The sequence below is a fragment of the Cebidichthys violaceus genome, unplaced genomic scaffold (assembly GCF_023349555.1).
Source record: "Cebidichthys violaceus isolate CVI_PGR_0920_01 unplaced genomic scaffold, fCebVio1.0.p SCAF_21, whole genome shotgun sequence".
In the NCBI taxonomy this organism is placed as follows: Eukaryota; Metazoa; Chordata; class Actinopteri; order Perciformes; family Stichaeidae; genus Cebidichthys; species Cebidichthys violaceus.
The window spans coordinates 6,152,013-6,177,743 of NW_027176384.1; the positions used below are offsets into that span (position 1 = coordinate 6,152,013).

The window sequence follows — 25,731 nt, forward strand, 5'->3', positions numbered from 1 at the left end:
TGTTTTATTGTATTTCTGTTTCAACTAGATGCTAATGTTAGCTTAAGAGGGTTAGCTAAATTACTAAGCTGTAATTTTAAGCTAATGCTATAGTTTGGTTTTTACATGTGCTTTTGAAATGTATATATTAGAGAAAATGTTTAATTAATGCTCCCATGTATATTGAAATGTGCAAGTAATGTTTAAACTTGTAAGAGCTCATTTATGTTGTATCTGTTCCGTAGCTCTTACGGTGTTTTCTGGAGGGTGTTTTCTGGAGATTGGTTTAAATGAGAAAAAATAAATTAAGGCCTCTGGAAACATCAGTACGCTTCACCGAGGTAATACATTTTTGCAACCAGAGGAGTCATCCCCTGATGGCCATTAGACAGAATGCAAGGTTAAGGCACTGCCACATTGGTTTCACTTCTCAGACCTGAAGGTTGCCGCCTGGTCTTACATCATCTTCCCCCCCACACAGCCGAAGAAAGGAGGAAAAAATTAGGGTAACTTTGCACAGTCCGTCCTGGAGACATTCATGGAGTGTGAACAAAAACGAGAGCTTAACAAGTTAAAACCGTTAAAACTTCCTTTCCTCTGCACAACTTCCAGTCAGTGGCCGACATGGCCGTGTTTGCTGGATTGTAAGTTTTGGAAAGCTACAAAAACTGCTGCTGTTGCAGAACGTCATCCCCCCCCCGTCTCCCAGATCAAAAAAAGTAGAAAGCCACGAAAATACATCTTATCAGGACGTATTTCTTATACTCATCTATCTCCTTTCTTCTTGTAACATTTCACTGAAAGCGTCCCCCAAATACATTTCGTAGAAAGATCCTCTTGTAGCTGATCTCCTCCAGTTACAGAGCCCTAGACTGCATTTAAGAGGAGGGGAGGCCAAAAACAGGTTAGAAAGAGAGTAGTTGAAAGATGAACACATACTGTTGTAGTTACTGTATACAGCTGTTAGAGCCTCTGCCAAACACTTGCCAACTTCTGACTCTACTGTACCCTTTTATCCCCGCTACCACACGTCCAGCAACACAATAATACAACTCTTACACGCTTACTTGCTTCTAGACTGAAATCAAGGGTTCTACTTTACTTTAATCCAGTTTTCCCAGACCATTTTGTGATTTGATTTAAGGATTATGGGTAGGATTATGATTCACGCTCTTCTTACTAACCCGTATTTCAAGATTCCAATCTTACCAAAACCTGTCAATTATAAGAAATAATTCAACAATAAGTCAATACACTTCCCCATTTTGCAGATATGTTTGGGATCAAATCTTGGTCGCTGGAGGACCACCACCCACTACCCACCCCCCACCCCACCCCCGTTAGCTGTATGTCCATCATTTTCCCTGAATGTACCCTGGATGGAGCAAGAACGACAGTGCAATCGAACTTAAAGCTGGCTTCATTGTCTCCCGGACTCATACACCCACAAACCTCCAGTTCCTGTGTAAATATACTGGTGTATTAGTGTCCTCGCTGAACTCTGGGCTTTGTTTTCATTTCACTTCCGAACGGCATTTTAAGCAAATCTCATGGTTTAACAGATGTCATAAATGTGACTGAGGCATTTCATTTTCAGGCTGGATGAGGGGGGAGAGAGGCAGAGAGAGAGGCAGAGAGGGAGCGAGAGAGAGAGACAGAGAGGGAGAGAGGCAGAGAGGGAGCGAGAGAGAGACAGAGAGGGAGAGAGGCAGAGAGGGAAAGAGACAGAGAGAGAGAGGGAGAGAGGGAGAGAGACAGAGAGAGAGAGAGGGAGAGAGAGGCAGGGAGACAGAGAGAGAGAGAGAGAGAGAAGAAATGCAGCCATCTCCAAGTCCAACTAAACTCTGCCAACATTTCTGCATAAACACAGGCCACAGGGCCATTTTGCAAGTTTCAACTGGAGCCCCTCTGTTTTGTTTGATTGTGCTTGTGTAAACTTGCGTACAATTTTGTTTAGACACAACGAGGATGTGCTTGACACATCGGGGGGGGGGGGGGGGGGGGACAAAGAGGCGTAGCGGAAGTGAGAGCGATGAGTGAGGGTGGGAAAATAAAAGACTTGTGAATAAAGATGCAACACAAGTGAAGAAAGTAATTTCAAAATGTCTTCTAGACGATTTGATTTCTAGAATGTTTGATCATCAGGAAAACCACCAGTAGAAACCACACAAATGTGCGATATTTACCCTATATTCTACACAAATTATAGCGCATATGTGCAGGGCACAACCCACTAAAAATAGGTGATAGACTCCTGTCCCATTGCTGGTGGCTTTGAGGAGAGCAGATTACTTGTATGTTTTGTACAGTAAGCAATTCTGCTAGTTGTCCAAATCTCTGTTGATTTTATTATCTCCGCCAGGAGAAACATTCAATCTATGTGTGTGTACATGCGTGTGTACATGCGTGTGTACATGCGTGTGTACATGCGTGCGTCCAGGAGTCCATGAGTGAGAGTGTGCCTCTGTGTTCGTCCACGGTTAATCTCACATTCTGCTGCAGCAAACTGCATAATGTTTTGGCTGGCCAGTTATGGCTGCACACTCAAAGACTTTGCGTGGTTGCGGTGAGCCACACTTACTTGAAACTCCTTTTATTGCAGGTTCCGCACTGTCATTGGCCGCTAGTGACAACACTGCTGAGTGCATCTCCAACCCCTCATTTGCTACTCTGTGCCCACATTGAGGGGGGGGACGACCGGTTGCGGTGTGTTTGGCTTACAGCTAACGGAGCTACCAGCACACACACTGCTGTACCTCGCCGCTGCTAAGCGTGCAGATAGTTAAGTGAGTTTAATTTAGTTTTTTGGCAAGATTGTATGAAGTGTATTATACGATGACTCACACACACACACACACACTTTACGGCCGTGTCGTGTTGTCTAATTGCACGTTTAAAGATATTTTTATTTTATGATGTTTATAGATTTTGCCGACTGTCACTAACACTGGGTTAGTATTAACAGGAGTTCTAATTACATGAAGGCAGCCTTGCAAAACTGTAAAACTATCCTTTAACTTGTCTAACTCTTTGGTCCCTTATTTTAAAACAAATCCAGTGTCTTTTATCAATGTGGATTAGATAGCTTTTTAAACTTTGCCTCAGTTTATCTGCCCCTTCCCTCCCACCTCCTGTCCGTTACATGCTGGACCTCTCCATGACACACCGCGGCCGCTGGCTCCCCGCTGTGCCGCCACCTCTCAGATCTCTCCGTGGAATGAAAAGGACGCGTCAGAAGGAAAATAAACTTGCGCTAGCCGCACCGGACGTTCACAGAGGGCACCGAAAGATCGACACATTGGGCCCAGCTGTGTCCACGCCAAAACCAAATAAATAAAGTCAGAATCAAAAGGAAGAAAGGAGCCGAAACAGGACTGATCTTTAATCACAGCACAATTACGCAATCTTAAATCAATTAGTGCCCTAACTTGTTGACACAGTGCATCTGGGACATGATGGAGTGACTTCCTGCCCCCTCACGCAAACTGATTTCTTTTCTTTTTTTTCTTCCAAATTGAAGTGCCGTTTGAGTCTTGTTCAGAACACCACAAGGTTCTGAGGTTTCTCAATATCATGCTTCGGGTCTATTAAAAGCCACAGAGTCTTTGTTGCTTTTCACAAGCGGGCCCAGAGCGTGCAAGAAAAATAAGAACTAAATAGAGTGTGAACTTTGACGGAGAAACAAACAAGTCGGATAAAAATTGTTGTTTTCAGATGGAGCTGTTGCACTTTGATGCTGCAGTTTATGATTTAAGAGCGTCAATCTGAAAGGTTACACACCACAATACACTACTTAGCTTCAGTGTTCGACTTGAACCCAAAAGCTCACTGCAACAAATGTCTTCTGAGCATGGACCTGACATTATGTTCCCAGCTATGATTAGTGAGTCTGAAAGCAGGATCCCACATTTCTACCAGCCATGGAAGACACATGATTTTCATTTGACTGCATCTTTGAACTAATCGCGGCCGATTTCCAGTCACGGGGCTGCCGTGCTGTGTTATGACAGCTCGTCGTATGAGAGACGAGACACTTTCTGTCTCTGGGTGTACACAGAATGCCAGTATTAATTGGGACGAGGGAGCGTGTGCGATCGTGTGCCCTCATTCATACAATAAATCTCCTGCTGAATGAGACACTTGAGAGCGAGACATTATGACAAACACTGAGGCCCTTGTTGACGAGCGGCGTGACGGCAATGGTTGGAGCTGCGCTTGAACTTCGGTTTGACAATAGGCCGACGTGTCAGTCTCTCAGAGGCCTGTTTATATGGTTACCATGCATCACGGAGCACTCTGCAGTCAGTGATGACAGTAGACATAAAGCATCGGTGAGGCTGGTGACGATGTGCTGTCCATGAGTCAATACACAGGAACGCATTACCCATTCTGCAGTGTTGTATATCTTCTCAAAGTGGGCTAAATATAGCTCTTACAAAACCCATACCTGAAATACAGACTAATCCCCTGGATAGCACCGTCCTCTGCCAGCAGTCCTATTATTTATTCTTTGAAATGTGAAATTCAAGTATTTTGTTTCTAAATTAGATATTCCACATTTGCAAAAACAGACATACTACTGGAATCAGAGTAAGCCACATAATACAGGCTCCTATTAAAAACCATGAGTCATGTCTATGGAGCTAAATCCAGGTCAAAAGTTTTGATCATTTGAAAAAATAATTTGAACCTGAAAATTCAAGTTATGGTCTTGAACATTGAAAAATAGAGCAATGTATTCAAAATAAAAATAAGCGAATGAAAAGTTTTTTTGGGTTGAATATAACTTTTGACCTGGATTTAGCTCCATACATGTCAACATCTTTGCTAATATTGACCGTATTCACGGACGGCCTGTCACCATACGCTCGTTATGAATAGTGTCTTTTCAAAATAAACTTCCATCTTGACAAGAAGTTAGGTTTTTAGGAGGAAAGGCAGGGTGCTTTTTCGTCTTTTGTGTGCAGAAGACATATCTATTAATTGATTTGCCGTTGTTGTTGTTTTTTGACAGTGCCAGAATGAGTTCTTTGTGCTCGGCTTTGAGCAAATAAACTCAGCCACAGCGTAGTTTGGTCAGAAGTTTGCGCTAAAAAAAACAGAAATGGAGAGAGGTCTTCAGGAATTTGTTTGAAATGGGCAAGTTTTAATTGTTCTTTCATGTCAACTAGTATTAGCCATGTTTCATCCATTCCCCAGACAGGCAATCGCACTTTATAGGAATAATGTCCCTGAGCACTGAACACTGAACCCCTAACAGCTCCCCGGGCACTTCTCAGCAGCCCACTGCTCCCAGTAAGCTAATGCAGAAGTTACATTTTATGTATATGTATATGACGAGTCTAATAAAATTTTGTTTTTTAAATTTTGTTTTTTTATATGGTTCCCGTAAACACGCTGACTGGTCAGCCTGTAGTTCTGCTACTGTTACATGATGGTTCAAGTTGAGTGAAAACATTCAGTGATTCATCCGACAAATAGATTTAAAATGTGATGGGAGAGAAGAGGTAAGAGGAAAGAACACCAGACAGCTAATAAGGTAATTAAATGAAAGCTAGTACAAGGTCAGCAGACAGACAGGATGAGTATAACAGAACAGAGGAAGAAAAGAAAGACAGAAAAGAGACAAAAAGAAAGTAGATGGAAAAAATATATGGAGCATGACAGGAGATGGTGGAAACAAAGAAAATGAAACAAAAAGCAGACCGTAAGGGAGACGGGGACAGGGAAACAAAGGGAGAAAAGGGAGAGAGAGACAGAAAAAAATAAAGAAGTCTCCTTCTGCATCTTTTTCAGTCTGGAAAATAAAGAGAGAGAGAGGGGCGCAACAAGAACATGTCTCCTCCATTAGTCTGTTTTAACACAGACATTGCAAAATAAAGACAGCAAATAGAGAAGAACCTCATCACCTCTGAGAGAAGACCAGAAAGAAAGACGAGAGGACAAAGGAGAGGAGAGGAAAGGATCCAAGAGAGAGGAGAGGAATCAAGAGAGGAGATGAGAGGAAAAAAGAGAGGAGAGGAAACAAGAGAAGAGATGAATAGAAAAAAAGAAGACAGAAGAAATAACAAATTAACTGTTGGAACAAGGAAAAGGAGAAAAAGAAGGAAAAGAGAAATGGAAAAGTGAAGAAATGGAGGAAAGAAAAGTGCGAATGATAAAAGGGTTGAAAGAGGAACAAAGAGGGAAAGAGAGATGAAACAAAAAACGAGCAAAGGAGAGAAAGAAAGACTGAAGCTTTGATTCAAGTTAAGGAGGGAGGAAATACAGAGCAGGGTGAGGAGAAGGAACAAAGAGTGAAATAAAGACACAACAGAAAGAGAAAGAAAGGTAGAAATAAGATGAAGAAGAAAGAAAACTCTTTGCCTCTTTGCCTCTTTGATTGCGATCACACGGACCTTGTGTGTGATTTCACGCTTTACCGGCTCGTTTGAACTCAGTAACCCACTTTTAATCAACCGCGGTTCATTAAGGCCGCATCCAGCTAGCATCCAATAAAGCACGTCTCCGGGTTGAAGTCAGACGTGGGCTGGCTTCCTCTCGCCGGAACCGTAAAGAGCAGATTGGAATCGTTTGAATTAGCGGCACCAACACAACACGTGTGGTGGAATCCTGCTAACCTCACATCCCTCCTTCTCCAGCTCACCACAACACAAAGAGCGACGCGGCAGCTAACCAGCGAGCTACCGGCTGTAGACAGTCAGGGCCCGTTAACAGACGAGCCAGCAGAAAATAAGCAACACAAAACATGTGATGACACCATTACAGAGACACTGTCCCTCCAACTTGCTGCTCCGACATGGAAAAATGGAAAATGTCTATTTCCTTAACAAACCAGAGCTTCATTTTTATAGATGTTTCCATCATGTCTCTCAGGATGATCCAGGTGTGTGACCATGATGTCGAAGCAGAGAAAACAAATAGATATCTACCTGCCCAAAGTCAATACTTACAAATGTTTTATACAAGGCAAATGTTAAATGCCATGTTTAATCTTTCTTTAAGTAAATTAATTCGCCCACATCCTTTAACGCCCCCCAACTAAACACCCTCCCACCAAATGCATGAGAATGTCCGATCGGTACTGCACATGTGCAGCTCTCAACAGAGTTGAGAAGGAAACGAGTTGGCTCACTCCTTAGTTACTTCCATCAGCAGCTGACTTGTCATTTTACTTGCCCCGGGAAATCCTTATTGTTGAGCCCTGCTCTACAGTTAAGCTGCATTACAATCAATATAAATATATATAAGTGTTTACCAAAACACTTATATAAACAGTTGCATTGTCTGTTTCGGTTTAATTCTCATGACACACTCTATTTACTTTTACAAAAGAACCGAAAACGAGGTAAGTAGGTAATTTCTGCACATTGAAGCAGGAAGTAGCTCTGAACCTATAGGATTAGACCACATTATGCAACTTTACCTTTTCACGTTTTATTTGATATATAAATTAGGGATGCACGATACTGACTCATATAGCTGGATCGGGTATCAGTTATAATTTGATTCAATTCTATGTTCAGATATAATGCACATTATATACTGGGATTTTAATTCCTGATTCAGTTTTAACTAATTTGTTGGTGCATTAAAAAGGTTTAAGCTTCAACTGTAAGTTGCTGGTGCATGACTTATTCAGTTTCAGCTGTTTCTATCAGTGACTCCATATGTCTGCATTCCACTAGTCAGCCTGTGAGCAAAATGCTATGACGACCTTTAGTCGGTCAGTATGGAGACATGTCATATAATGAAACATTTACATGCTCAGTGACTGATATGTCTTTTAATTTCACAAAATGAATGCCAAATTGAAGCGAGAACAGAACTGTACTAGTTGCATAATAATGTAAGATGTTTGGCATTGTGTTGTTTTCATCAGGTTTATGTCTCATGACAGTTTAACTTCTGTAGACATAGTGCGTCCAACGTATAAAACCTTTCACTATTCCAATAGAAACCACGGAAACGAGCTGAAACCTCAGCATGGGGATGGATTTTATAAATAGTGCTTTCATTGAACATCTCTGGCCCTTGTTTGTGCATGGAGGAACATTTGAATTCTGACGGCATGGCATCTTTAATTCTGCTTTATATCAGCTGTCTGAAATTCATCCCCTGTAAGGTGAATCCACAACTCGGAGCTTTACTCTGCGCTGCCGACTGCTACTATTAGCGTTCCGTCTCTCACTCAATCTCTCCAAAAGGCTCAAAGAATGAAGCTGCAACACTTACAAATGCCAAAACAATGAAGACACACAGGGCATTCAAAACCACACGCTTCTTTTTATGTGTTAGGTTTTATGTTTGCTCCCGTCAGTCAGCAGTGGGAGACTGACAGGATGAGATGTGTTCGAGCACATCTTGTGCAGGACTGCGTGTTGCACGGGGCAGAAGAAAAAAAAACATTACTCTGACTGACGCTAAGTCAATAACACAGCAGCAGCAAGGCTAGACGGGGCTGGATGTGTCAGTGGCAAAGCACAGCCAGATATCTGTAGGAGAACTCTTCAACCCCGACCGCCCTCCCAACAGCGCAGAGAAACAAGCACCAAAACAGCAGAGATCATGGAAAGCCTCCAAACGATGACGGAGGGACTCTCCAGAGAAAAGGCGAGCTGAGCCACACACACACACACACACACACACACACACGCACACACACACACAGGAACATCCACGCACCCTTAAGCATACTCTCTTAAGCTCAGACAGACAGACATATTCAATCATGTACTGATTCAGATGGATGCACACACCCAGAAACACTCAGCGATACACTCCAAGGGTAGATTAACATTGAGAAACACAGCTTCTACAACAAGGTATTAGGCTCGTTGCCTAACAAAAAAACAAGTGTGAGCTGGAAGAGGAGGGTGATGGTGATATTTTGAGAATAGAAACCTTAGATGGATATAAACTTGGATATTCTCTGAGGTAAACTTATAAGAAAAAAAACTAGGAAAAATAAATAGTGTTTATTTTTTTTGTTTAGCTTCACTTTGAAAGGTGTGATTTTATGTTCATCCCCTAAGGTGAAAAAAAAGAAGCAAGTTATTAATAATAATAATTTAAATGTCAGCATTAGGAATGAAGCTTTTTTGGTACGGCCCTACTTCGTCATATTTTCTTTGGATTACCGTCGACTGAGCATGTTGTCTTGTCCGTCTCGGAAGAATCGTTTCTTATTGTGAAATTTGTGATTAAATAATATCAGAGAACATTGTATCATAAAGTTTTTAATTAAGAGATTTCTCTCAAATTTATAATAATTTACCACTTCAATCTTAGAGAATATCCAAGTTTTTTCCCCGAATATTAGCCCCCTCCCCTGTTGTTTCTATTTAAACCAAACTTACAATAGCCATAATACGCAATCGTAGACTTCACATAGGTCTACAGTCTTTCATGATTTTTTAAATACTTAATACCAGATGAAAAACCCACGATGCCACATTTAAGCGGATGTATAATCAATGATTTTGTCAAGATCAGGAAAAAACAGCAAAACTTTTAATATCATGTTTGCCCACAAGACATGACTATCTTGTACATAGTCCTTTTAGTCATTTAGTCCATCCATCATTCAATCATCAAGTCCATCATTTCCATCAGCCCTGTTAACAGAGACACACACAGAGGAGGGATGTTCTTACCCTGACAGTTGTGTCCGTCATGGGCCAGCATGAATCCATCGTAGCAGGTGCATCTGTAGTTGCCAGGTATGTTGATGCATTCATGGACACAGCCCCCATTGTAGTCATTCTCACACTCGTCCATGTCTGAAAGAGAAAGGTGGTAGTGTTACTGACACCTTAATGATTGCAGTTGATTTGTGATTTGCAAAAAAAAGAGAGTTGGTGAGTGTTTTCTTGTCACACAATAATTAGACGAGCTCATTACAGTCCTTAGACAGCCACAGACATTTTTTCGTCTGAACATTTGTTTAATTGCTGTCAAGATTTAAAGAGAATTTCAACAAAAATTTGGAATTTTGTTTTTAAAAAGTGAGGCCAAATGTATGTAAACAATTTTTTTTAGGGGAATGAAGATGGTGTTTATGTTTGCCTCCATTGCATCAGTTCCCTGATTGTTTTTTATTTTGCGCCACATGCCTCCAGGTGAGCACCACTTGACACTTTCAAGATTGCAGACGTTCCTCCTGTCTAGACGTCGGTCAGAGAGTAGCAGCAGGTTACTGCAACCTAACACATGACGGTGATGATGATGATACTAGTTTTGATCTAATGCTTTACTTTCAAGTTTTGATGCCAGTGAATTAATCAACCCGGCTGCATTACCTTGCAGAAATGGGGGATACTCGTAAAGTGGGGGCAGTCGGGTGGGGCGGACTGAGAGAGGAGAGGAGAGTGTCAGGCGGTGTTTATTCGTCTGGGGATGCACTCTCCCCATCTCCATGCTGAGCCAGCGGAGGGCTTTCACAGGAGCGGCTCACAAGTGGTTGCCATGCGGAGCTACTTAAGCAAACAGTCCCCCCCTCCGTGTGAACAGCAGGAGATCCAGGAGGCAGCAAGGAAGACCCCGGCCTAATTTTACACCATGGCTGCTGTCTGTCAACGTTCCACGTTGCTTGTCTGTCTTTCTGTCTGTCTGACAGTTGAAATCAATGAAGATATTTTGAGAATTAAGTCACTGGTAGTGGCCCCCACCCCTTCCCTTGCATGTATAATAACAGAAACACTTGTGTTACAACTAGTGTTGTCTTTTAGTAGCCTAAACCTGACCACATGCAAAGTCCTGCACTTTATTTTCCAACAACCAAACTTCTGTGGTAGACAAAAACCTAGCTCATGTTTTACTCCAGGCAACAGTTACGGTTTCTTTTAGATGTACTTAGAAACCAATTAGTACTATGTAGATAGACGTGGTCGGTGTTACGGCATGTGTGCCACTGGTGTGACTACAGCAGATCTTTGAGTTAACTTTAGGTCCAACAGATCAGCACTGTCACCGATATTATCCTGCCATATGAGTCCAGACTTTGTTTGTTGGATCACAAAGTCACAGTGGCCAGGTTTGATTGATGGAAGGAGGCCGATGGCTCTGAGCGGGAATGAGACGCTGGCACACAGCATCGATGGACGACACACACACACACACACAGACATGGCTCTCAGCCGCCACATCCTGCATGTGGACATAACCCAGATCTGGACGCTGAGCATATACAAACACTAATGTACGGCACGCACATGCACCAACACCAGAACACGTGCAAAATGTAATCACTTACACAGAAAACAACAGAGATCTTCTATCCACAAAACACTTCCGTTCAGATGGTTAACGTCGCCATTTGGGCTCGGAGTAGGAGTGCTTTGAAAAGTCCAAAAGCGGGCAGACATAAACATGAAAAGATCCTCATCTGAGGGGTTGTTAGAAACCATCATGACAAAAGCCAAATCAATGCCACATTCTGCGACATGGAGCACCACAGACATGTTTACCAGAAGCCAATTACACAGGCCAACACACATCAGTGCAATTTAATTCTGTTTGTCTGATCCCTGAGAAAGGAACCCTGTCTCTGCACTTGAAGTAATACTCCAACATGATTGAGGTTAAAGGGAACACTCTCATCGACACGTACTCACAAGTGTCAGATGAGAAGATTATTATTAGCTCTTTGCATTAAATTTCGTGATATGAAATAGTGACCAAAGCCTCCATCAAAAGGTTCATAAAACTGACTTTAAAACTGCTTTATTTGTGTCGCATGTGTTTACGAGCAGCCAGAATTCCTCTTAAAGGTATGGAAAACATAAAAAAATCAATCATGGGGGGAATTAAAGAGCCCGAGCCTTGTGTATACAAACTGATCACGGCCATCACTGGCTCATCCCAAAAGGCATTTGCAACCAATTAGGGCGAGCTGGAATGGGCGACTGTTTGGGGAAAGAGGTTGTTTGGACACTTTGCTGTGCTGCCAGCTCGGTGCAGCACGATGTGGCACTTCCTCTGTGTTCTGCTTTTCATCTGTCGGAGATGAAGGGAGAAGGGAAAGACTACGGTCTACTGAGGGGGCGATCGGCAGGGGGGGGCTCACTGCTGAGGGTGAATGAAAAGCAGCAGGTGATTAATTGGTGCCTGAACTGCTTCAAACGGGCAGACTGAGACTACATTCACACTAAGTTGGCTAAATTTGAAAACACGTCTTCTTCTCTCTGTTTTGGCTTTGCTTTCCAACTAAACTGGCGGGTTTTTGCAAAACTATAGCGTTTGAAAATCAGTCTCTAGATTGGATGAAAGAAACTAGAAAGCAAAATGTTGTTTGCTGCTGAGAATAGAGGGAAACTTTATAAAAACACACCTGAAAACACTGGTGTGGAGCAGAAGTCACTCCAAGATTTGTCAATAATATGATGTGTGGTTTTTAGTATTGCTCTTTTATAAGAATGGGAACTAGATTTAACAAACAATTGTCAAAATCAAAGCAGCAGACCCCTATATTAGTCCATAGTGAGTCAGGCTCCAAAAACATCACATCCTACATTTCTCATAATGCTACAGAGAGAAACTATCCATTAGAGCCCACTTATTTTAACTCATAGCCAGTTTGGTACACTGTTAAACATGTGGAGTTTCCCAAACCCAAGTTTGTGAACCCAAAGATTACTCTGATGACCTCAGAACTGACAAATCTTCTCCAGAGTCACAGAAGACATCATTACAACAACTGTTTTCACAGCGTTTAGCTGTTCTGAATGGCTACACTCCAAGATGGGGAGAGCCGAACGCTAAAAGAGCGAGACGCGATTGTTCAAACAGTGCACAATTTTCAAAAACCTTTTTCCTCAAAGATTCTGATTCTGCGCAGTCAGAGGTTTTCTTTGAGTTATCCCTGTCATAATGTAGGTCAGTGGTTCTCAACCCACCATTTATTTATTTATTTGTTTATTTATTTTGCAGGGACAATGCACACCAATCAACAGTAAAACTGTAAGTGAGTCAGAGTTAGCCAGAGAGGTTAGTTTTCATCTGCTGTCCCCGGCCAGATGTTTGAAGGCTGCCTAAAAATGACAAAACCATCACCCGTTAATGATCAGTCACGATCCAAATATTCAACTTCTCAAATGTATTTAATGAAAAGATGGTTTGAACTTGAGCTGAAGATGTCCTCTGCAGTCGTAGTAGTAGGGAGCTCTCTAGTTCCTGTCAGTCCCCGTCCCACATGTTTCACGTAAACCAGTAAAACTGATTTGTTTGTTATGTCTGTAGATTTGTCCATTTGTAATGCAAAATGACCGCTTGCCTTATATTGAGCTGTGGTCTGTTGTTTGATGTCATCCGACATGTCTTCAGTCACCTACTTATAGTGTCATTTGAAAGAGGTATAGTTTTCAGTTTATCCGCTGCGGATTGATCCAACAAATGCCGCTTCAGTTTTGACGGCTTCATGCTTTCTTGTGCCAGAACCTCGCTGCACAAAACACACTGAGGTTTTTGTCCTCTTTTGTCCTCAATGTAAGAAAATCTATATCGCATGTAGTTGGTGTCGTACTTGCGTTTCACTCAATTAGCATGAAAATAAACTTTGTGGGTGTTCTTCTATACTGTGAAATGGGTGTCTATTAGCATTACAAGGCATTAACGCCAAATACGGTTAAGGAGTGTGAATAACTTCGCTACATTAAAAATCCCCTTCAAAATAAAAGCACAAGATTTATTGATTTTTATTGATTTTTTTTTCAGGCAAAGGTCTGCGACCCATGTGGGTCGCGACCCACCAGTTGAGAATCACTGATGTAGGTAAAACCCTCATTTAAAGCACAAGCACATATGATACATTCAATTCAACCACTTAATTTCCATTGGTTCTAGAGTCTCTGCTTGTCATGTGAAAATGAAAGGAGGACAAACGGGGTGGTGTATGTTGAGGTGTTGGAAAGAACAGGAAATAAGACTTGGAGCATGCGTAGGTGCGTGTGTGACGGAAGGATTAGAGGGAGAGGCCGGCGGAGGAGGGTGCGTCGTAGGGTCGACTCGGCCCCAAACGGTGCCACTTCCTGCCCCTGAGCTGTTGTTGACATCTGACAGCAGTGCCCCAACAGCTTCAGACCGGCTGCTGCTTCCGCTCGCAATCGCGCACGTTTTCTAATTGCCTAGGGAAGCGTTTATGCTCCACATCTCATCAAGTGAATTAGGTGCCCCCCCCCCCACCCCTGACTGAGGGGCAGATGGAGTAAAGGAGGGAAGGGAGGGGAGGGGATGCTGCTTACAGTCTAAGGTTTCTGCAGGTTTCTGTGAGCTAAATTCGATACTTTCAATGCCATGCAGAATGTATAATAACACTAAATTCATGACAACAAATTATAAAGATCAGTGAGGTATGTGTATTAACATTCAAGTCCAACTTAATGACACATTTGTTTTTCCAAGGTGGTTGTTGTTGTTGGGTTGTTTTGGGGTTTTTTTTGGGGGGGGGGGTTCTGCAGCTATTATGTGTTAGTCTGTACATTTTTCTTGTGTACTTTAAAACAACACCAAATTAGTTGCCAGTAAATGGTGTTAAACTTTGATGAGGGGAGCATCATGCAAATGAGCCTGGATCAAACAGAAAATAAATTATATTTTCATATAAGTCCCATGATTACATGTGATGTGACAGGGGTAGCCCACAGTGACAAAGCCACACACATTATCACTCAGCTCTGCAGCGTTGCAGAGCTCTTTAGTCTTTGTTCTCTCATAGTTTTGGTTTTTCAGCACATTTACAGTATGGTTCAGTCTCACCAATCATATCAATACAGCTGTTTTCAGCAACAACAACAAAAAGTTGATATACCCGCTGTGTGCTTAATACCGAGCACCGAACGACACACATAACACGTAACAAATGAAGCTCTAGCGTAAGTTCAGTCAGGAGACTATACTCTATACTCATCACGTGCCTAGAAAGTTGCTAACGTTGCTCCGTCCGGCTGAAGTGTGAATATGCAACTGTTTGCTAACACATACAAACTTTACGAGGTGATAAAAATATGACAAGTCTGTATCTGCCAGCTGCCTCCACGTCAAAAGATTAAAGACGCTCTACGGACGACAAGTAATTCTCCCTTGCGTGTTAACTTCCCATTTTGTAAAACAAACCTCTAAACTCTAAAGGCTATTAGTCTCTGCTGAGGTCATTGAGCCCAGCATCAAATGGCAGAAAAAGTTAACAACTAAGTTAGTGGCTAGTTAGTGGCGACAGTTTACTAAACATGTAGCAACCTTAGCTTATATAAACTTGATAGAAACCAAACAGAACTAAAAGGAGAGTAAATGTTTTACTTCTATTCAATGTTGCTGTAGCAAATAGCAAAGTTTGCAACTATAGCTCGTGAAGACAGTTAAATATCTACCAAGCTTACATAAACTTAGCAGAGCTAAAAAGAGCAGGAAACATTTGACTTACATTCGATGTTGCTCTGTGTCTGCCAAGAATTGTAATTTCAAATGTGAGAACCATTAGCTTTTTTATGAGATGATAATGGGTCTTTTTCACAGCAGACACATTGACATATTGCAGGGATAACACAGGTGTAATTAATGACATTGACGATGGCAGCATTCTATGTATTAAGATTTCACAGGGCTCTGGTATTGTGCCTGCTGATTTACTGGCACAGCTTGCTGGGAAAATTATTGGAGAGGTGCCTTCATTCATAGTATTAGTTTCACAGTGTTTTTTTTGTCTTCCTGTTAGGTCAAAATGTATATGCATAAGACCTACATTTGGTGTTTGGTGGTGTGTCTGTGAGCCTTTTTTGTGGGTCTAGCATTCACAAGTTAGTAAAAAGTTAAAGGCTTTCCAGGATTTCAGGATGATTTAGGAAACACATGACAAACAATATATGTTCAGTCTTGGTGTGGTTTGTGTATACATGGTGCAACTTTATCCCTTTCAGTGTGTTTTCAGTTCATGAAAGTTAATGCAAACCTTTTTGGTTGTCTAAAAATGCCTCCACCCTCTCGTATCACTTCTGGTTGCAAAAATCCAAGATGGCGACGGCCAAAATGCCAAACTTCAAAACAGTAGTCGAAAAACCAAAGGATGACTTCACAGTATATACAGTCTACGGTAGACTGTTTACTAGACATGTAGCAAGCTATGCTTACATAAACTTGATAGATACCAAACCAAAGCTAAAAAGAACATTTGACTTGTATTCATTGTAAAATAGCAGCTAGCAGTAAACAGCACCGTTAGCAGCAAGCTACTGAAGACAATTAAATATCTATAAAGCTCACATAATCTTGGTGGAGTCCAAAGCAGAGTAAACTTACATTCAATGTTGCTTGTGACACTTAAGCAAATGTTATATAAGGTGATAATGGGTCTTTTTCACAGAAGACATTTTGCTGCAGCAATAGCACAGGTGTAATTAATGACATTAACAATGGCTGTTGTTATTCCAGGGCTCTGGTATTGTGCCTTCTGGTTCACTGGCACAGTTTACTGGGATAATTAATGGAGTGAAGCCCTCATTCATACTATTAGTTGCACAGTGTTTTTCCTGCTATGTAACAAATGTATGCTTCGCAAAAGGCCTAACTTTCCATATGGTTTGTTTGTCTGTGAGGTTATCTTGAGGGTCTACAGTCCCCAAAGTTGGCCAAATTGAAAAGCTGTACAGCTTTTTGTCAGGGTTTAGTGGAAGACACGACAGATATACAAAGAGTATGTTGAGAGAATGTTGGACTAACGTTAGTCAGGTGGCCATAAACAATTCTACATGAATGATAATCTGCCCTGTGTTTGCTCATTGAATAGTGCTAAATATCTAGGCTATATAACATAACAACATAGCATAGAGATAAGCTACCAGGTCACTGTGTCTGTCATCGGGTCACCCCGTATAAAGCTTTCTACGAGCCAGAAACACTACTCCAAATGAAATACAATATTGCTCCATGTCTGCTGGAAATTATATTCCATTATCTTTGTAGCCGTAACATTACAACAGGCTACAATAGAACAAGATGTCAGTGTGTTTTGAGGTTCATGAAATGGACCTATATATACTTTTTTTTTTTTAAACATGGGACCTATATGGCTGTGTGTATGTCAAAGTTCAACTTCCCACCAATGAATGCAGCTTTTAAAAGTAAGCGGTACCATTTTTTTTTCTCTGCAATGGCCCCAAAGTGCAGTCACAGCCAGCTAAGTGTTATTTCCCAAACATCTGTGTCACTAGTCACTATAATATATGGCGGATGAACGTGAAGTTTGACCACAACATTGCAACTTATGAGCGAACAAGCAGAGAACAGAGTGACTCAGACCTGTCTCTGAATGTAGATAAAATGACAAGACTTTAGCAACCATTTCCACTCGCTTGTGTCCCAACCGAGTGTGCATGTGTCATGATATACAAAGATACATAAAGCTTTGTCTGCACATCCAACAAACACTTAAATCTCGACTGTGAAAGTCAGAACCAAGCTGGAGGGAATTTCTTTTCTCCCTGTGAGCTTTTTCCTGAGTGACACATCCACCTTGCGGTGCCAGACATCATCCGTCAAAGACTGACAAGAAAGTGGCGTGGAGTTGCTGGCGTGAGGTCACTGTATCTATATTTAAAGCCTGAGCCTCAATTGAATCCGACCTGCTCCACTGAGTCTGAGCATGGGAAGAAGCAGACGGGGAAGAGGGAGGGAGGGTCCCATTCGTCTGTGTATCTGTCAGCTAGCCAGTGAGGAGAGCCGACTGATGACGGAGGTGCAGACGCCAGGCAGACAATGGCCTAGTAATTGTCTGCCACTATTCCCTCTCGCCCTTTCCACCTGCGCCGTCTCCCTCACCATCCATCCCTCCAAATGAGATGCCCTCTCTCTCTGTCTCAGTAAAGCAGGTCAGGTGGCACAGAGTAAAAGAGGAGCTGAAATTAGAATCCAGTCTCAAGCTGGCAGGGTATCTTTCATCATGTGTTACGAGCTTAAAAATAAAAAGCGCATGAAAGAAGCGCTATGGCGCCCACATCATAGACTGTATAAGAAGTGAACATAGTCATCGTGATGTCACCCATTGGTTTGTGGACTGCAGTTCTGAAGCCTCAAGGCCTCGAGGGGGCGACTCATCCAAAGGAGTCGCCCCCTGATGGTCAGTAGAGAGAATGCAAGTTTTAAGACGCTTCCGATCGGCTTCACTCGGCAGAACCGGAGGTGCAACCAGTAGTTTGAATATTACCCTAAATCAAGTTAGTGCCATTCTAATGCACATGTGTAGGGAGCAGCTCTTTGTGTTAATAACATTCATAGTGGAGAAAGATTGCTCACAGCTGAGTCAATACAAACACGATCGAGGTGTGTGCTACTTTGGTTAGACCAGAGAAAACAGTCTGTAGCCAGAAAGTAGCCGGTCAGTTGCTTCATCTCTCTGACATCTCTCTGACCCTGTAGTTCTCTCCAGCCAACAGTCTATGCACAGTAAACGATGCATTTGATTGGCTCAATTAAGTGAAGCTATTGCCGTATTAACTGTATTAGTTGCACACGGATCTATAGCAGGCGGCAACCTCTGGTTCTGCTGAGTGAAGCCGATGTGAAAGAGTCTTAAAAGTCAGATTGTATAGAAGTCTATGAGAAAATTACTCTACTTCTCAGTTGATTTATTACATCAGTAAACATTGCAAATATGAGTTTATGGTCTCAATCTCTAGTTTCAAGTCTTCTTCAATACAGCATGATGTTCATTTAGTAAATTATGGTCCATTTAGAGTCAAATAGACCATAAAGCAGGGTATGCTTTTAGGGCGGGCTTACTGTGATTGACAGGTTGCTGCCGCTACCAGAGCCGTGTACGGCATCTCTACGTCACTCCTCCACATTCCAAAAATGGTAACTTCCGCTCATTGGTTGTGAAAATAAGAACATGACGGCGTCCATATTCCAAGATGGCGACGGCAAAATCGCTGAACTCGAGGCTTCAAAACATCAGTCCACCAACCAATGGGTGACGTCACGATGACTACGTCCACTTCTTATATACAGTCTATGGTTTGAACACAGCTACGATCAGTCAAGTCTATTGCGGTGGTGACATTATTTCGCTTGTTTAACATATAAATGAAAGAAGAAGCACAACAGATAAACTAATTGGCTGAGAAAGTCAAACTGCACAACCTAACTTTTTGTTTTAGAACAGTATTACAGTGTTCAAACTGACATTTTCTTCTACCTGCTTCATACTTAATTAGTTGCTCTGGCACCAATATAAAAACCTTGGACTTCAATAGAGAACCAAATACACACACAAGTTTGTTTGTGTGTGTGTGAGAATGGCAATGGCAGAGGCTTGAGTGTTAAAACACATAATGAGCGGGAGGAGAAGAGGCTTCTATTCAGGGCAGCACTGATGAAAACCAATCAATTAGCCGGTAAGTGACAAATGCTGAGTAAACACGGTGCTGCTTCTGCAGGCCTCCGACAGCTCTGTGGCAACCAGCCAGATCACTCATCCCTCTGGTCCTTTTCTTTAACAGGCCCATCAGTCACACTTTTATCCAAAAAAGTGATGCCAAACTTTTAAAACTGTATCAGTTTTTAAAAAAAAGGATATCCTCACCTGATGTTTACCTTCAGTATCTTCTAAATCAGCCCTTACTCACATCCTTGCTGAGATAAGGCAAAATAAAGACAACATAAAGTGAATATTGGTTGGACGCTTATGAGATTTAAAGACTTGACGTTTCATATTGTTGTAAAGATGGGTTTTTGCAGCAGGAATGCTGTCACTTATCTCCCAAAGCCCATGGAGTTTTTCTGCCCTGAACTCAGAAAACACAGCAAAGTCTCTCCAATTCAGTGATTCATCTTATCATAATCCTTCGAATTGTTAACTCTCAGCCTGGTAAACAAGTGTTCACAACAGCCGGTTACAGTTTCGCTGGATCTCTCTATAAACAGGGAGACAACTCTGGCCCTGTTCTGCACACACACACACACACACACACACACACACACACACACACACACACACACACACACACTAGCATGCAGTAAAGCAGGCTTGACTGATACACAGCTCCTCCCACATACTCTTCGTTTGACAGCACAGGGATAAAAGTTCAAATTTTTCCATAACGGGCCGGCAGTATCAGTTTGCGGAAAATGTCTACAGAGAGGGCAGCGTTCATAAACGGCAGATCCAATTTCAGTGGCGAGCGGAATCACATTCGTTTGAGAAAACGACTCATCTGAGGACACGGTCCTGATGGGGGCACCGATGGTCAGCGGAGAAAACATACATGGTCAGGTCTGGGTGAAACTCACACTGGCTGGAACAATGCCGCCTGCGAGTTGCTAATTTGTAGGGGCGAAGTGTAGCAGAGGCCGAGAGCACAGGTCGTTTCCCTTGGTCACCGGGCTTGAATCCCAGCCGTTATAAAAGTTCAAGAGCGAGCCAGTTTTGTCAATGCGGTGCCATACGGGCCGCATCCCTCTGGAACCTCTAAAGTGCACATTAAGAAAACATGTGATCATCAATACAATCCGTGTTCTCGTGACTTTCTTTAGAAAAAGGAAAATAAAAATGTCTGATTCCGAAATTACCTAGTAACAAGAGCCGAGAGCTTTTCGATCTTGACAAAAGGTACATCTGGTTTCTGGCCCGAACCAGAAACATTTTGCTTTGCGAAAAGTCACATTGTTGCTTTCTTTTGGCAGCTTCTTTAGTGCTAAGCTCTCATTGCTGTGGTGTTTCTGCAGTGTACTCTCCAGAGATGAAACAAACTGCAAACAAATCTGCATCACTTACTCTGAGGAAATATCTGTGAAAACACTGAGTGTTTCAATTAGGGAAATAACAAAGTAACAACTGGACATAAGGCCAATCTCTAATGTGTTTAGAGTGCCAATCAAGTGGTTTAGCATCTGATCCTGGTCCAAATCTGCAAATATTCAGTATTTGCCAATGCAGAGGAATCCATCAGCTGCACAGTTAGACTAATGTAGGCTTGTATTAAGGCCTTGTTCAAAAAAAGATTAGACACAAAACTCTTCTGCTATGCCTTATTTAATTTTGCACCTTAAGCAACACACCCACACCATCATATCCACTCGCTCTTCCTTCTTGACGTTATCAAATCCAGCTCGTTACCCTTGCATGGTTGTTGGAGTAATCATAGGAGTTTGCCCATCCAGTCTACATGCATTTTTGGGGACTTGGAGAAGGTTTACGACCAATTTCTCGGGGGGATACTGCGGCATTATGGGTTACTGGGGCATCATACAACCGGAATGAGAGCTGTATTTCGGCGCAAAGTCAAACATGCTTCAGTGGGAGTTGGACTCAATTATCCCTTGTTACAGATTCTGTTTGTGATCTTCACAGATGCATCTTCAAGAGGCAGCCAGGGGGAGGAAAATGTCCGGTTTGGGGACCTTAGAATTGTGTCTCTACTCTTTGCAGATGATGCGGTTCTGTTAGCTTCATCAGACTGTGACCTCCAGCATGCACTGGGGCAGTTTGCAGTGAAGACGTTGGGATGAGAGTCAGCGCCTCCGAGTCTGGGGTCATGGTTCTCTGCAGGAAAACGGTGGACTGCTCCCCTCTAGGTTTCATGAGTTGCAAATAAAAGAGTTTAAGTATCTCTGGGTCTTGTTCACGAGTGAAAAAATGGAACGTCAGATCAACAGGCGGACTCGTGTGGTGTCAGCAGTAATGTGAGCATTGTACCAGACCATTGTTAGAGCTTAGGTGACAGGAAAAGCTTTCAATAACCAGTTCATCTACGTTCCAACCCTCCCTTATGTTCATGAGCTTTGAATAGGAAAGGATTAGATCATGGATACAAGAGGCCAAAAATAAGTTTCCTCTGTAAATTGGCTGGACTCACCCTTAGAGATAGGGTAAGAAACTCAGGGCTTCCCCACAACCTTCCCCCCATATAAGTGGTAGAGGATGGATGGATGAACAGATATCAATATTTTGCCTCCCTCGTTATCTGAGGAGCCTCTGGATAGACGTACCGACTGACAGTCTCAATGATATTATACTGATATAACTCACTTTGGGGTAGATGCCCATGGGTATACTTGTTTACAGAGTGTATTTATTGTCTATGCTTTAGGAATATAAATACATCTATACAGTACATACACCTAGAGACATCCGCAGAGAAACCTGGCAGTACATACCCAACACACCACTCACATTTTTTTAGGTAGTTTGTTCTAGCTGGTAAGTTATATGCACACATAAATTAATGTTTTTTTATTTTTTGACGTGGGGTTGTATGAAGCAATTAGTCAGTAAAAAATTTACAGTAGATTTTTTGAAGGATTAGCTGGATTCACCAAAGTCACACAATATCACAAACAAACTAACCGTTCGAGGCAGTAGTAGAACAGCAACTACGGTCTTCTGCGTGGTAAAATTACTCTTTTTGTCAAAGGAGTCTTGAAAAGAGAGCAGAGATAACGGCTTCAATTCCCCGCCGGAAAGGGCTGTCTGACAGCAAGGTAAAGAGGTGAAAATATTCTAAATATAGTGTACACTTAAACTAATATAATTTTTTTTAGGTGTCTAAAATAAGTGTTGTTGCTGCCCCCATTCACAGCATTACATTGCTTTGCCCCAGTGCTGGTACTACTGTCTGTTTCTCCAATCTAAGGGCGTGTTGACCGCCATCTACTGTAGGTAATACACTGACTATTAACTCATACAACTCCACTTAAAAAAAAAATCCAAACTATTCCTTAAAGTGAGCCACTTACAAGGCAAAACTGTTTTCTAAATGAGGTATAGGAGAAATATGACTCGTCTGTCTGGAGGATGGTGGATCTCCATGGTGTAAAATAGGATTACATTTGTGTTATTGATCTGTTAGAACCTACAACTTACCCAGCTCATTATTTTTAATCAGCTCCAACTTTTCAGTTTTGTCAATTGACTTTGCACATATTGCTGCTGGTCTTTCTGCCAACACATATGGCCAAAAATAACAGACAGGCCTAGATGTTAAAACGTTCTAGCCTCACAATAAAAATAGCACATTGCATCCAAGGAATTATGAAGGGTGCATCTGGAGGTAAAATAATAATAAATGCAGGTGCTCTGGACAGAAACGTCTGATAAAATGACAAATGATAGATAACAGTGTGGACGGATCATACATTAACGCACTCTTGAGGATTGTGGAGCAAAAAGACGATGACATACACTAAGTTTTATCCACTTTCTGTTTTTCTCGCCTAATCCATGGCATGTTTTACTAGACTGCTGAGTGAGTCTTTGCCGATGCGGATTGACGCTGATAATAGCAGCGGAGGACTGGGTGATGGAGAGAGCGAGCACAGGCGCTCTGCCGCTTCCAGGTGCTTCCAGGAATAGCAGGGCCGCTAATGGCGCGCTGACCGACAAAGTGGCCCGTAATGCCTGTTGATGGAAAACACAGCAGGCCAATTACAGCGGCCATATCTAATCACCGGGGTCAGAGGGTCAACTCCCATGCCACCATCTGTCTTCATTTGACGTCTCTGCCGTGAGCTGTTGCTACATCGCTGGGAGAAGATTGATAGATCTCAGCGTACATTCTGGAGGTGTTGTAAAGCGTGTTTGATACACACACACACACACACACACACACACACACACGTTCACGCAGAGGCATTCAAATGCTCGATGTAGAACGGTGATGTAATGAAACGCATTTGACATTCAAGCTCCATCAAAGCAGAGTACAGCTTCCACACACACTGATTCAAACGCTGGCCTGGGTGAAGTGATGTAATAAACAGCGGCTGGCAGGACAGGTTGGCTCAGACAGCAGCAGCTTTATGGGAGGAAGATCATATTCCTGAAAGCCTGAAAGCCTGAAACCCTCCGCTGTCTCCTGTCAGAGGACAGAGGAGCTGTTGTTATTCAGGACGACCTCGTTCAGACCGTGTCTGTCTGTCTGGTGCCATAAATCGCATGCTTTACGGCAAATGGAAAAGACAACAGAGCTGCTTAATGACTCAATCAATAATCATTGATGTAAACGGTCACAAAAATGTGACATCAGACACCAGTGTGCGCACGTGTTAGAAAAAAATGGAAAGATCTACATGTAAAGTTGTTTTTTATGCTATAAACCCTCTGTAATGGCAGAAACATGTTCTTTAGAGACTCACATGTGAGCTAGCCTCTGTTCCACTAGCTTCTTTAACTCACCCACAATCACTCATTCAGCATTTCTTTCCAGAAATGCACCATGTACCTGGGTTAAACTTTCCATATTCCAAGACACTAATAGCACTTATTATTAGAAGTTAAAACAAAAATGTAATTTTACTAATCAAACAATGATTATTTGATAGTATTTAAAAAACTAAAGCTCCCATGATTATTTACCACCATGGGTACTTGCAACATCGTAACTTGGTTTACTTGATTTTCATAAACTTCACTAACGCTCTTCACTAACAAAGGCCGTCCCTCAAACAGCGATTTATTTATTTTATTTATTTATTTACCAGGGACAGTGCACATTAATCAACATTTCAGTTTCCACCTCAATGTAAATGTGCCAGAGTTAGCTAGAGAGCTATTTTCTGCTTGTAGTCCCTGGGCAGGTTGTTACAATTTAGTGGCCTGATATTATCAGTACAATTCAACAGCAAACACTATAAGAGTATAATACAACACAATACAATAAAATACAGAAATACATTACAAAAGTAGCAGATTCGTAAAAACAATAAAAGTAAGTAACGGCAGTGCCTGAGATGAGGTAGCATGATTACTGTGATTGCAGGTTTGGTTTGCTTTAAGCGCTCTCTTTAGTTTTTGTTTGAATGTTAGGTAATTAGTCAATAGAAAGACTGTTTAAGTCGTGGGTGGCTCTGACTGAGAGGACTGTTTGCTCAAACTTGCTACATCTGTATTGTACAACACAGTCCCCTCTGGTGTTTGCCTTTGTTGCCCTGCTGCTACTATCCTTCAGCATTATGAACTGACTCAGTGTGGGAGGTGTAAGCCCATATAGAACCTTAAAGACGAGGCAAGCATCTGCAATGTTTCAATGTTTGAAACTACAGAAATTAAATAGATTGTGCTTTTGAACTATATGCAATGGTGATAGCAATTGGTTTTTCGGTCAAGTGTTTTTAGTGTCTGTTTGTAAAGGGACTCAATAGGTTTTTAAAATTGTGTCCAGCTTGTAAAACAGTATGTAATGTAGGAAAAAGATCATAGCATCCATAAAGAGTTTGGCTGCCTCTGTTGTTAGGTATGGTCTTATATGCCTAAAGTTAGCCAGGTTGAATTTGATAGTACCGGCTACATTTTTAAAACAAAACTAACTATTCTGTAGGTGTGCTGAACAGACACTAACTTGGCAGGGGAGTGAATAATATTATAAATCTAAAGAGAGAGCAACTTGGTGACAGCTGATAGAGGTGGCAGAATAATGGCTTTGGATGGAAACCCCATCACTTTGTTATATATATAATTTTTCCCATGCCGCCTAGTGATGGCCACGGAACCAATGGAACCCACTAACAGTTCACATCTCGCTGCCCAGTGTTAACTTTGTGTCATCTGGGTTTTTATTGTTACCGCTAGCTCCCATTTCTCACAATTAATTTGGTGAGTACAGTGCTATAAGGAATGATGGCCAAAAATACAAAAATGAGACGCAAGTTGTAGTAAATTATACTTCACCAAGGTGCCGAAAAATCTGTCTTGTTATGAGCAGTGGAGCGCACGGTACACAGGAAAAGATTAGAGGATTACAGTGTGTGTGTGTGTGTGTGTGTGTGTGT

General features: G+C 42.0%; 1 protein-coding gene across 2 annotated transcripts in view; it reads right to left on the bottom strand.

Annotated features, from left to right (window-relative positions):
- Positions 1–25,731, bottom strand: part of scube1 (signal peptide, CUB domain, EGF-like 1) — a 112,506-nt gene that overhangs the window by 80,775 nt on the left and 6,000 nt on the right. For both annotated transcript variants that reach the window (XM_068717061.1, XM_068717060.1), the window contains exon 3: positions 9,636–9,761. In XM_068717061.1, coding sequence (XP_068573162.1) covers positions 9,636–9,761 — 126 coding nt within the window. The remainder of the gene's footprint in view (positions 1–9,635; positions 9,762–25,731) is intronic.